The 11,740-nt window shown below is 57.1% G+C and overlaps 4 protein-coding genes across 4 annotated transcripts in view; 2 read left to right on the top strand and 2 right to left on the bottom strand.

Annotated features, from left to right (window-relative positions):
- GUITHDRAFT_136220 (hypothetical protein) overlaps positions 1–2,882 on the bottom strand; it is a gene marked incomplete at both ends in the record, with an annotated part of 5,144 nt that extends 2,262 nt beyond the window's left edge. The window contains 8 exons of the mRNA XM_005835958.1: positions 103–246; positions 293–324; positions 470–556; positions 627–2,385; positions 2,451–2,502; positions 2,560–2,701; positions 2,755–2,823; positions 2,867–2,882. Coding sequence (XP_005836015.1) covers positions 103–246; positions 293–324; positions 470–556; positions 627–2,385; positions 2,451–2,502; positions 2,560–2,701; positions 2,755–2,823; positions 2,867–2,882 — 2,301 coding nt within the window. The remainder of the gene's footprint in view (positions 1–102; positions 247–292; positions 325–469; positions 557–626; positions 2,386–2,450; positions 2,503–2,559; positions 2,702–2,754; positions 2,824–2,866) is intronic.
- Positions 2,883–3,213: 331 nt separating this feature from the next.
- GUITHDRAFT_136219 (hypothetical protein) lies at positions 3,214–5,979 on the top strand (the record flags this gene model as incomplete). Its single annotated transcript, XM_005835957.1, has 7 exons — positions 3,214–3,884; positions 3,932–4,318; positions 4,465–4,644; positions 4,819–4,915; positions 5,113–5,173; positions 5,565–5,628; positions 5,865–5,979. 7 exons carry the CDS (start codon positions 3,214–3,216, stop codon positions 5,977–5,979), a joined length of 1,575 nt encoding a protein of 524 aa, XP_005836014.1.
- A 613-nt stretch (positions 5,980–6,592) lies between these two features.
- On the bottom strand, positions 6,593–8,681 carry GUITHDRAFT_105115 (hypothetical protein; the record flags this gene model as incomplete). The annotated part of the gene is made up of 16 exons (XM_005835956.1): positions 6,593–6,623; positions 6,662–6,737; positions 6,839–6,893; positions 6,939–7,058; positions 7,186–7,277; positions 7,326–7,396; positions 7,564–7,616; positions 7,668–7,730; positions 7,784–7,849; positions 7,902–7,937; positions 7,991–8,050; positions 8,104–8,154; positions 8,207–8,294; positions 8,338–8,411; positions 8,467–8,511; positions 8,559–8,681. 16 exons carry the CDS (start codon positions 8,679–8,681, stop codon positions 6,593–6,595), a joined length of 1,104 nt encoding a protein of 367 aa, XP_005836013.1.
- Positions 8,682–9,355: 674 nt separating this feature from the next.
- GUITHDRAFT_162222 (hypothetical protein) overlaps positions 9,356–11,740 on the top strand; it is a gene marked incomplete at its 3' end in the record, with an annotated part of 6,013 nt that continues 3,628 nt past the window's right edge. Inside the window, exons 1-3 of the mRNA XM_005835955.1 lie at positions 9,356–10,872; positions 11,170–11,340; positions 11,507–11,734. Of these exons, the coding sequence (XP_005836012.1) occupies positions 9,778–10,872; positions 11,170–11,340; positions 11,507–11,734 (1,494 nt within the window). The 5' untranslated portion in view covers positions 9,356–9,777. The remainder of the gene's footprint in view (positions 10,873–11,169; positions 11,341–11,506; positions 11,735–11,740) is intronic.

Here is an 11,740-nt window from a genome sequence, read left to right as displayed (position 1 = left end):
AGGAGGGAGGAGGGTGGAGGGAGGAGGGAGGACGGAGAAGTCAGCAGATTCAGATGGGCGGGGGGAGGAGGAAGAGGAAGAGCAAAGATGACCATCACTCACGTATGTGAAGGAAACAATCGAGCTGTCCGGACTCAGGCTCCCTATCTTTCTTGCCTCTTCTTCCTCCCCACCCTCCTGCTCGTCGTCGTCGTCGTCGTCGTTGGAGCGAACCTGCCCAGTATCTTCATCTTCCTGGCTTCCATCCTGCACATTGAGTGACTCGTTGTTTTGGGAGGAGAGAGGTGATCACGTGTTGATCTTTCTTCTGGTCTCGAGAAGAATCTGAAGAAATGCAGGCCGATCATGCGAACGAAGGAAGGAGGAAGGAGGAAGGAGGAAGGAGGAAGGGAGGGATGAGATTGAGCAAGCAAACGAAACAACAGGAGGAGCAGGAGGAGAAGCAAGGCCTTCAAATCTATCCAGTGACCTTGGTATTGCTGCAGGAACCGCCTTCCTCGCTCGAAGGACGGAGGCTGTTTCGTTGCTGCCTTGCTGCCTTGCTGCCCGCTTGATGCTGGGGAGGGAACAAGGGAACAAGCGTCAAACAGCAATTGAGATAGGAAGATCATCACGACAAGACCCACCTGTAGTGCGAGTCTCATCCGACATGTCGGACATGGCCCTTGCGCTCCTGGAGCGATCCGGGGAACCGCCAGGCTGCTCCCTGAAGGAACCCCGTTCCCTGGTGTCAGACAGTTGCTGGGCGTCAACGGCCTGCGAAACGATCTGCGGTGGAGAAGAGGGGGTTTCTGAGAGAACAATCGGACTCTTCTGGGGAGTTGGTGGAGGAGGAGTGGGTGGATCTGCAGCAAGCGACGGCCTGCTCTTTAGGGGAGGGGAGGGGAGCTCTGGACGACGGATCGGACTGTCTGGAAGAGTTGGAGGGGGAGGGAGAGGAGAGGAGAATTCGAGACGATTGACCGGAGTGCTCTGGGAGGCAGGAGAGGAGAAGAAGCCTGACCGATGAGTTGGATCGAGCAGGGGAGGAGAGGAAACGTCAGGAGAGCGGAGGATAGCGTCCCTCCCTCCTCTCCCCCTCCTCTTCTCCTCAACAAACTGCTCGAACGTCTTCTCTCCCTCCAACTCCGGCCGTCGTCGATGACTCTGCCAGGTCACGTCGCTCGTCTCTTGCTCCTCCATCTCGCCCAAAATCTCCTCTACAGTTGTGATGGAGCGGTCAAGATCCTTGACCGCCTCCTGCGAGCCTGCCGGCGGGTCGGTGCCCTCCTTTCCGCCATGGAGTCGCTTCTTGGCGTCGATCATCGGGCGGGTCCGTTTGTAGTCGTTGAACTTCGGGCCGAGAAACGACGATACGACCTCGGCGACTGCAGGAGGCGGGGGATCCGACTTGTGCTGCTGGGGAGAGACCTTGTGTCGTGGCGCAGACGTCGATGGCAGTTGAGGAGGAGAAGCCTGCTGTAGAGACGAGGACCTCTGATTCTGACCTAGCCTTTGCTCCATCGTTGCGCTCTCAACTCTCAGCATGGACTCGTCCTCCGACATGCAGGTCTGGTTTTGCGGCCTCGGACTCGGTGGGCTCCCTCCGGCTATGCCCTTCCTCTGCAGCATCGATTTCATCTCTCCTGATTTTCCCTCCCTCGCCCCAAAGAGAAATCCTCTGCCAGGAGTTTGTTGCCACTTCTCCCTCGCGGCAGCTCGCACAGGGAGACCCTCGCTCCCTCTCGTCCTCCCAGCCTCCACATCGACCTTGGCTGTAAGAGGAGCTCTCTTCCCATCCCTCCCGCTCAACGGGCGGATCTCGTGCACCACCGCCTCCTCGGAGATGCGAACTGACTTGGGGGTACGATCCTTAATGAAGGAAAGACTTGACTTGAATGGGCTCCTGACGTCAACCAGCCGTGGGTGGAGGGTTTCTTCAATGCAGGAGAGCGACGGTCCATGGACCTCAGGTTGCTCGATGGCTGTAGGCGAAACTTCTCCTGCGACTGGTACGACTTGACCTTCTTCTTGGATCCTCTCGTTTGTCTCTTTCTCTCTCTTTGTCTCTTTCTCCCTGTCTGCATCCGACTGGGAAGTGACGTATGGGATAAGAAGGGAAACTTCCGGCCCATGATGGATCTGCTCCTCCTTGACTTGAGAGATATGTTCGTCTTTGACTGGAAACGTGTCTTTGACTGGAGACGTGTCTTCGTCTTTGACTGGAAACGTGTCTTCGTCTTTGACTGGAAACGTGTCTTCGTCTTTAACTGGAAACGTGTCTTCGTCTTTGACTGGAAACGTGTCTTCGTCTTTGACTGGAAACGTGTCTTGCTGCTTCACCTCAAACATGTCTTCCACGTTGACTTGAGAGATATCTTTCTGATCATCGTGAAGATATTGAACCTAGAAACAACAAGATCATGCTCACAGCTTATCTTTTGTCGTCATGGCAGTGCAGTGCAAAGCACCTGATGGAACTCATCCAAGATGATGATGTTGGACAGGGATCCCTCCATCCTCCTTCACGACAGAGAACGTCAACACGCGAGGATGTCTCGCTCGGGACGCAGAACTTACGGTAGTGCTGCGCATGTGACGAAATCTCCGTCGGCCATGAACTTGACTTCATACGCTCCCGGTGCGTTCATCTCCATTTTTATCTCGAGCTGTCGGGTCCTTTCATTCCTTTCAAACTGAAGGATGCTGTCCAGTCCATTCCCTGCCACAGGCACAAGTAAGAGATGGAAGCTGCTTCCTTGCATGCCACAACACCGTCAACGAGGATGAGGTAAAGATCGTGATGCACGTCTTGACTGTTGGGCCATCGGATGTTGACGACACCTGCTCAAGTCTTTCATCGCCGTTGCAGCTTCAAGGCGGTCACCTCTCGAGGAAGCCATCTTGACCAGCCACAGTTGCTACAAGGATATGCTGGATGAGGTTAGAGGGGAGGAGACAGGAGAGGGAGAGGGAGAGCCGAAACTTCAAGAGGGAATGAGGAGGAGGGAAAGAAGGTAGAGGAGAGGGACGACGACGACGAGGAGGAGGACGAGAAAGGTGGGGAGGAGGAGGAGGCTGGTAGGTTAGCAGGCAGGCCAAGGAGGAGCGCTTGTTTCAAATCCTCTGCCGTCATTGCTGGCATATCTGAATCCTGCCCGTCAACAAGTGAGCTTTTTTTTAATTAAGTTCAGTTCCTCGGGCCGGGCCCCGGGTCCCGGGCATCTGGTCGCTATGGCGATCGGACGCTTGGCGGGGAGCCCGGCATGGCGGGGAGAGGGAGTGAGGAGGATGAGGGAGAGATGGCGGAAGGGAGGAGGGATCATGATGAGAGAGGAGAGCTGGATGAGGCTGAGTGAGAGGAGGAGCGAGGGGTTCCGGGGTGTGAGTACGGGAAGAATCGTCTCAGTGGTTCCCCCGCAAGGACAGAGTGGAGGGAGACTCGTACGGGAGTTCGTCTTCGACTCGCTGTATGCTCCAGGGAAAGGTTACTTCCAGAGAGATCAAGACGTGGTGGGATCAGTCACAGACTTCAAGTCGATGCCAGGTGCTGCCACATGTCCTTGCTCCTTCTCCAACAAGTCTTACGCTATGTTGGTGGCAGGAGGCAGCGCGGCCGGCATGAATTTCAATGAGATGCTGTCGGAGACGGAGTACCGAGTGAAGGTGCAGTCACTGTATGACCAGGGAGGATCGGCATGGCTCACTCCGTCGGAGCTGTTTCATCCCTTCTACGCTCAGAGCGTCGCCCGTCACTTCGTGGACAGCCTCAGGGCAAGCGAGGCGCTCGGGGCACCAGGGAGGAAGTTCCACGTCATCGAGATAGGAGGAGGGAACGGAACCTTTGCGTTGGGGTTCCTTGACTACGTGAAGAGCAGCGATCGCAGCGTGTACGACAGGATGAAGTCAGTTTGACAGCCCCTGGCGTTCACCTCTGACGAGCCGTTGGCAGGTACAGCATGGTCGAGGTCTCGCACAAGCTCTTCTTCATCCAGAAGAGGAGGGTCTGCGGTGCCCATCCCTGTGCTGAGGTCCATCACGCGGATGCGACCAGCTTCCTGGCGGGGAGGAAGAGCGGGAATGACATGGTCCAAGTTCTGGCCGAGGGGGAGGATCGAGAGACGCTGCTGATCGGCATGGAGGTGCTGGACAACCTTGCACACGACAAGATCGTGGTGTCAGAGTCTGGAGACATCTTCGAGGTCGCCGTCGTGAGCAAGGAGGAGGCGGCCAAGGCAGCGTTGGTGGAGGAGGGCAAGAGATCGTTCGTAGCGGAGGAGGCGGCCAAAAGAGCGTTCGTGGAGGAGTGGAGGCCGCTGAGGGATGACAAGATCATCAGGTGAGGTCCTGCTGCAAGTGTGATGGTATTGTATGTCTCTCCCTCCTCCTGCAGCTGCTGCAGCTGCTGCTTCTGCTCCTCCTCCTCCTCCTCCTCCTCCTCCTCCTCCTCCTCCTGCTTCACTCTCGGTCTTACCTTCCCTGCAGCTACCTGCAGGACTCGGGCATGTGGGACGAACTGAACGTGTTTGCCTGCCCGGACTCGAAGCGGCTCAAGTGTCGAACTCCCTCGCGGGTGATGGACGGCAAGCTGCTGACCCGCTGCCTCTCGTGGCTCAAGTTGACGCCGCGCCACCAAGAGATCTTCTTGCCCACGAGTGCTCATAGGTGAGGGAGGAGGGAGATGGGGAGGAGCGTGAGCGGACACTGGGAAGAGCCGGGGAAGGGGGGGGGGAGGGAGGAGAGTAACGAACAGGGTAGCAGTGAGACAGGAGGATCAGGAGGAGGAGGAGGAGGAGGAGGAGGAGGAGCGAGATCTTTCTGAGTGTTCCTTCCTGGCAGTTTGATCAAGCTCATTGCTGACTCTCTTCCTCGCGTCCACGTCGTCTTGGCAGATTTTGACTTCCTGCCAGACGCCATCCCAGGGATAAATGCTCCGGTAATGGCGAGCCACCGCTCTCTCCATATCCCTTTTGCCTTCCTCGTTTCCGCATCAACCCTTTCCTGCTTCCTCTTCTTCCGAACGCTCGGCTTGCTCATGCTCTTCTTGATCTTCTCCACTACATGTCCCCTCCATTTCCGTCTGATCCTTCCCACCACTTGTCTTGTCGTTCCTATGGTTGAGCGGAGGATCAGGTGGTGCAGTCGAAGCTGGACGGGAGGAGCAGATTTCACAAGTCCTACCTGACCAGCCCAGGTTGCTCTCCCTTCCTCTGCTCTCCTGCTCCGGGTTTTCACCTCCTCTTCAGTTCCTTCTCTCTTCCTCTCCTCTACCTCGTGCTGTCTCGGACCCCTCGCTTCTTCGTGACCCCTCCTCCCTTGTATGATTCCACTTCCCCCCTTCTCCTATCATCTCCTCTCCTCCTTCTTCCTATCATCTCCTCTCCTCCTCCTTCCTGTATCTCCTCTCCTCCTCCTTCCTATCATCTCCTCTCCTCCTCTACCTCCTCCCATCTCATGGCTCTTGGTACTCTATTTACCCCTCTTTATCCCCTCGCAGGTTTGGTCGATATTTTCCATCCTACCGACTTTCACCGTCTGTCACGTCAGACCTGACGTTGCTACAACCCTCATGACTGAGCATGCAGGCCTGTACAAGAAACTAACAGGAAGGGAGGGGTTTGTCCTCAAACACAAAGAATTCTGCTCCAGGTGAGTTTCCTTCCCCATCACCTCATCTCACCTCCTCCACTTCCCCTGCCCCTCCCCTCCCGCTCTTTCTCTGAACTTCCTCCCCTCCACCGGCTGAGCATCTGAATCTTCTCGCTGCTCGCTCTCCGTTCCCTCCTCTACCGTCGTCCTCCTCAGTCCTCCTCCTCCGTCTCAACCATACCTGTCGTCCTGTCACTCCTCCCTCCCCTCTCTCTTCTCTCCTCATCTAGCAGCAGGTACGGCGACACCGAGAGGACCGCGTGCATGAACGGGTACAACCCGCTGCTCGAGGACTACTCCAACATGTCCATGCTCGTATCCTACTGGCCAGAGAAAGGAAAATCAGCCTGAGACGTTTACTCGCTCCTCCTCCGCTCCCCCCCCCGCGCCCGATTGCTCTTTCAGCAGAACCCTCAGCTTCTCCAGCCCATCCCCGGTGATGCAGGAGACAACCACTGCCTGCGAGTAGAATCTGTAAGGGAGGAGCAGCAGAGGAAGAGGAGGACGAGGGTGTGGGTGGATCGGTTGATGAGGGAGGCGCAGAAAGGAGGAGAGGGATTCAAGAAGGGGAGGGGGAGAGAGGAGGGAGCAAGAGCGAAAGGGGGAAGGAAGGGGGCGGAAAGGAGGAGCTGAACATTTTCTATCCCGAATTCGCTGGGGTCAATTTCAAGGAGGTCGCCCTTTGAGATAACATCCAGCCATCTCCTGCGACATGAAACGTCACAAATGGTAACGAGGAGGAGGAGGAGGAGGAGGATGCGAAGGAAAACAGCAACAACACAATGATCGCAATCAACAATACAATGATCGCAAACAACATCTTCACCACCACTACCAGCAGCAGAAGCAGCAGCAGCAAAATATATCATCACCACCAACGAAAACAACAACAGCAAAATTGTCTTCGTCGTCGTCACGTCATCATCTTCAAAATCAAGAGCAGCTGCAAGTGATCTATCCACTACTAATCGTTTCTCCTCTTCCTTCCCGTTTCTCTTGGCCTCTACTCAGCTCTTCTTCTCTCCTCTCTCACCTATTCGGAAACTTTCCCCTCAAGTCCTGCCGCAGCGCCAACTGCAGCTCCAACTTTGATTTCGACCCGCTCGTCTCTGTGAAGCAAGTCAACGCGATCTTCATCCTCCTCTTCGTCCTGCTCCTTCCTCCAACGTCTTCCTCTTCTTCCTCCTCCTCCTCCCCCTCGCCACTCAACCTGAGAGATCTGTCACGAAGATGATGTTCGACGGGAGGTTCTCCATTGCTGCAATCTTTACGGCTTGTCAAACTCAGCAAACGGCTACCTCGCCTTTTACCGTCATCTTCTCCATCACGTTCCTGTCTTCGTCGTTGCGGCTCAAGACCCCCGGCGTGTCCATGACCTCCATCTTCATCTCAGCATCGCCCGCGTCTCCCACTCCCTCTCTCCACCCATCCTGCCTGTGCCTCCACAATCTCGAAAGTGCTGCCGCTGCTGCTACTGCTCCTACTCCTGCTCCTATCCCTTCTGCTCCCCGCTCCCCGCTCCCTGTTGCTACTCCTGCCCCTGCTCCCTCTCCTCACCTGACACTGCCAGCCTCCATAGGTAGTGTCATAGATGTGCCCTAGCAAGATCTTGCGGGTGGTGAAGATGTAGTCCGCCACCTCCGGTTCCCCTGCTCCTTCGTCTCACCGCCTTCCCCCCTCCTCCTCCTCTCCTTCACCAGTCGAGACCGCCTTCACTATGCTGCTCTTTCCCACGTTTGGAGCTCCGACGAGCACAAAGAGAGGTACGCTGCAGCACGAGTTAGCAGGTCTCCCAAGTCCATGCAGAGGAGAGAGTAGGGCAGACCGGGCGGAGGAAGGGAAGCGGAGAAAGGGGGAGACTGGGAGGGAGAGGGGGAGGAGGGAGTGACAGGGGAGAAGGAAGAGGAAACAGGAGGGAGGATGGGAGAGGAGGACCTCAGATCGATGAAAGGAAGAGATCGGAACCTCTTGACGTAGTTCCTTATGAGCTAAGGGGGGGGAAAGTCAGCAAACATGTGTATATCAGCAATCTGCCCCACTTTGATGTCGTTGTTGTGTTGAGCCAGCAGTACCTTCGACTTCTGCAGAGCAGTGTTGTGCACCTTGAGGAGATTGCGGTCAGCTCAGACCACACGGGCGTCGCATCGACTCGCACAAGCATGATCTCATCCTTGTTCTTCAACTTGGATATTTTGGATGACGCATCCTTGAGGTCGAACACCTGCCAGTCATCAGCCATCTTGTCAGACAAGGCCGCACGTCGAGCTGCTCACAATCTGCTTCCGCAGCTCCGTTATCCCTGCCGTCGCCTGCATTGTCGCAGTCTCATCTCGCCAGCATCAAACAGGACTCTCCCTCCCACATTGTCCAGCTCCTGACCGTTGTTCCGTCTCGAGTCCTCGAAGATCAGTTCGGCTGCTACCTGAGGGAGGCGTGAGCAGGACTGCAGGCATCGAGGAGAGGGCTCCTAGAGACCCTCTCAAAGTCGTGAAGCCCTTTCAGGAGATTCTCATTCTGCTTCAGCACCTGGTTAGAGGATCGGGGTCAGGGAACGAGCAGCTGGACATCCACTTCAGACCTCTCCCAGCGGGATGGAAATGGAGGAGGAGAACGCCAGGAGAGACAGCTTATGCACGTTTGCAAAATCCAAGGCATTCAATTCCGATCTGCGCTTTGCTTTCAACAACTCAAGAGTACCGACTCGCTCACTTCTTCTTCTTGTGCGCTTTCCTGAGCTCGACGTCGATGCAAGCTAGCATCTTCTTGCGAGCGATCCCAAACATCTGCGACCAGCATGAGGGCTGGGAGTGGTCCACGGCACGGAGAGGCGAAGAACACCTCGTCGAAGGGAGGGAGATTGACCAACTGCCTGAGCTTTCCGAGCTTGCCAGCAAACTTGAGAAAGGATCATCCAGACATCGCACATCTACCTTCACTTCCCCTCCTCTTGCTGTACTCAGCTCAACGACTTCGCTCACGTCCGGCTGTGAGTGCATCGCCCGCCATCGCCAGCCCCCCGCCAGCATCGCTTGCCGAACCCCACGCCCCAACATGGTTAGAGTCCAGTCACCAGGTCCGCCTCAGGGAACTGAGACCCAGGGGTAATTCTGCCTGCTGAGTGACTGGCCGCCAGGCTCGGCAGTGCACCGTCACGGTGACCGCCCGGGGCACGTGGCCCGGGCGGGCCCGGCAACCTCAACTTGGTCAGTGTCAAGCCCTCCTCGGCAGCGCGGCTAGCAGTGACTCAGTCACGCAGCGGCCCGGGCCGGGCTGTCGGCGCGTAGTACCGACTGATGAGAGTAAAGACCGACTGACGGTGCTTTGAGTAAAGGCACCGTGTTGTGGCGACCGGACAGTCACCGGGCCGGGCCCTCTACTGAGATCGGACTTGGACTGTGCCGACTCAGGCTCGATTCACGCAGCTGGGGACGGGAGGCACATCGAGGCTCCGACAGTACGGTAAAAAAACGAGCCTCACAATCCTCTAGTCACTCGAATGGGGTGGTAGGGGTAGTGGTGGGTACCAATGTTGGTAGAGGATTCGGGGGTACATCATGTACAAAGGGGGGTGTGTCAGTCTAGGGAGGGTGGGTGTCTCATTTTTGGACCCTGAGGGGTACTTTTGTAATTAACTTGCGGGAGGAACTCAAGGGTGGGTCAGAGGGTATTGTGTAGGGGTACTCACTGGGCTAGTTTGTGGGGTGAAGAAGGGGGGGTGGTCGACGGTTGATTATGCAGCTTGGGAAAGTAGGGGAGAAGCGGCGAAGCTGATGGAGATGGAGCGATGAGTACATGGCGGAGACGGCGAGAGGAGGTGGAGGATGCGACATGGCGGTCATGAGAGTATGTCGATCATGAGGATGAGGAGAGGGTCTGGAGGACGAGGAGAGGATGAGGACACAGAGGACTGAAAGTGAACTGCAAGGTGGGATCTCAAGCTTATCCAGGGGTTGCAAGTGAGGGTACCTGATTGTGTGCAGAGCAGCATGCAGAGCATCTAGGGACGGGTACCGGGATCGCTGCATTAAGGTTGATGGCGTCTGCGTGGAGGAGCTGGTGATTGTCGGCGCGGGACGTGTGCGCGGCGGTTTCAAACCCTCCATCGACTGTTGGGAACTATCGCGATTATCTTGAATTCTTGAGCTGAACATGAACAAATCTCTCAAGAGCAGGCCCAGCACGGCCAACTCTCTCGGGATGAGGTCCCCCGGCAAGGCTCACGCTGACAACCCGGACCTCCATCCGGGAAGGAAGCTCTGCTACTATTGGAAGCGAGAACACGAAGAGCTCAAAAAGATGGTGGAGATGGGGAGCATCAGGTTCGACACCCCCCTGGAGATAGACGTCGAGGTCTGCATCGCGGATCGAACCAAGTCTCTGTCGCTGAGGGAGTCCTACAAGGAGGGTACCCCGTACAACCGCTACGAGACTAATTACAACTCGCTGGTGAGGGAGGTGGAGTCGAAGCTGGCTGAAACTCCGGACGGGGACGCGATGTGGAACGTCAAGGTGAGCAAGAACGATCCCCAGAGGTGCCTCGGCCCGCAGTCCCTCGACCCTTCCCTCCGCCGACCGAGACTGGGCTCGTTCGAAATCCTACTGTCCTGGGGATCGAGCAACTGGTCGTCAGGTAGAGGAGGCAGGCAGTCCGTCGTCCTGTTCTCGAAGCTTAACACACTCAAGTTCCCGAACCCTCCTGACGTCGTCGACTACCTCGTGCGCGTGCTGAGCGGAGCGAGGATCACGCAGTTCGAGGTGCTGGTTCGCAAAGTCCCCGAGGGCCTCCCGTGTGCTGGAGCCCTGGTCGAAGTCCACGACCAATCGACGGAGGAAGAGTTCCATCCTCCCAACAGCCACTCGAGGACGGACGGGAGGGGTTCGCAGATGCTGCACTTGCCCTTCAGGAAGAGCCTCACCGCCATCGCCAGGCTCCCCGCCTCCTCCGAGGACTCGGGCGACCTCCAGGGGTCGGCGACCTTCGACGTCCATGGAGATCTTTCCAAGAGCATCTGTGTGCCGCTCGTTCCTCCCCTTCCTGACGGGCAGGTCAGGATCGTGCTGACGTGGGCCGAGTACCCGCACGAGGTATTCCTCAAGGTCAAGACGCCGGAGGGGAACATCAAGTCCCCGTCCCCTGGCGTGGAGGGCCTAGATATCCCCAAGGATATCCTGATGGGCCAGCAGACGCTGGAGAACGCAAAGTTCGAGGTCGCCCCGACTGAAGGAGGATTCGGGCCGATATCGGTAGCCCTCCTCCCTCCTCCCTCCTCCCTCCTCCCTCCTCCCTCCTCCCTCCTCCCTCCTCCCTTCCATCCCCCCCCTCCCATGTGCTGTGCATCCTGCTGCCCTTCCTCGCTCCCCCTCGTCCTCTCCTCTCTTCTCCTCGTCCTCGTCCTCGTCCTCGTCCTCTCCTCTCATTTTATCTAATCTTTCTTCTCATCTCTCCCCCCTCCCCTCTCCTTTCCTCTGCTCTCCTTTCCTCATCTTCTCGCTCCTCCCTCTTTCCCTTCTCTACGTCTCCCTCTCTAACAAGTCGATCAGGTCCTCCTGTCCGGCCTTATCCCCGGGCGCTATCATATCTACGCTCACTGCGAAGCGTACAAAGTGGGAGGAAGAGACATCGGCTGGTCCAACTCCAACGCAGAGCTTCGCTTCTACACACCAGAGGACATGGCATGGGAGGGAGCGCGGAGCTTCAACTGCTGCGGACGAGTGCGGCCCCCGTTACCTCCCTTCTCCTCCTCCTCCTCCTCTTCCACCACCAGCACCACCACCACCTTCTCCTCCTCTTGCTCTTTCATGCCTCTCTCTTCTTCTCATCTCACCCCCCTCCCTCCCTCCTACCTGTCTCGAACATTCTCTGACCTCCCTCCTCCAGGAGGAGGCTGGCAGCTGGTGGGATATCTGCTTCCTGGAGGTCTCTGCCAGCGGAACCATCGCCGTTCGCTCCTTCAACGAGCTCAAACTCGAGGAGCCGGGCTACCGCGACTTCCTCCTCCGTGTGGTCGACCTTGACGGCATGCTCGTGCCGGGTGCCAAGGTTCAGGTCCAGCCGGAGTCGAGCACGCAAGTCGGGGACTTCGGGGTGTCTGACTCGCAGGGAGAGGTAGGG

This window comes from Guillardia theta (assembly GCF_000315625.1).
Source record: "Guillardia theta CCMP2712 unplaced genomic scaffold GUITHscaffold_19, whole genome shotgun sequence".
NCBI classification, from domain to species: domain Eukaryota; class Cryptophyceae; order Pyrenomonadales; family Geminigeraceae; genus Guillardia; species Guillardia theta.
Note: the sequence above shows the minus strand (reverse complement) of the source record. Positions and strands in the feature narration are given on the sequence as shown.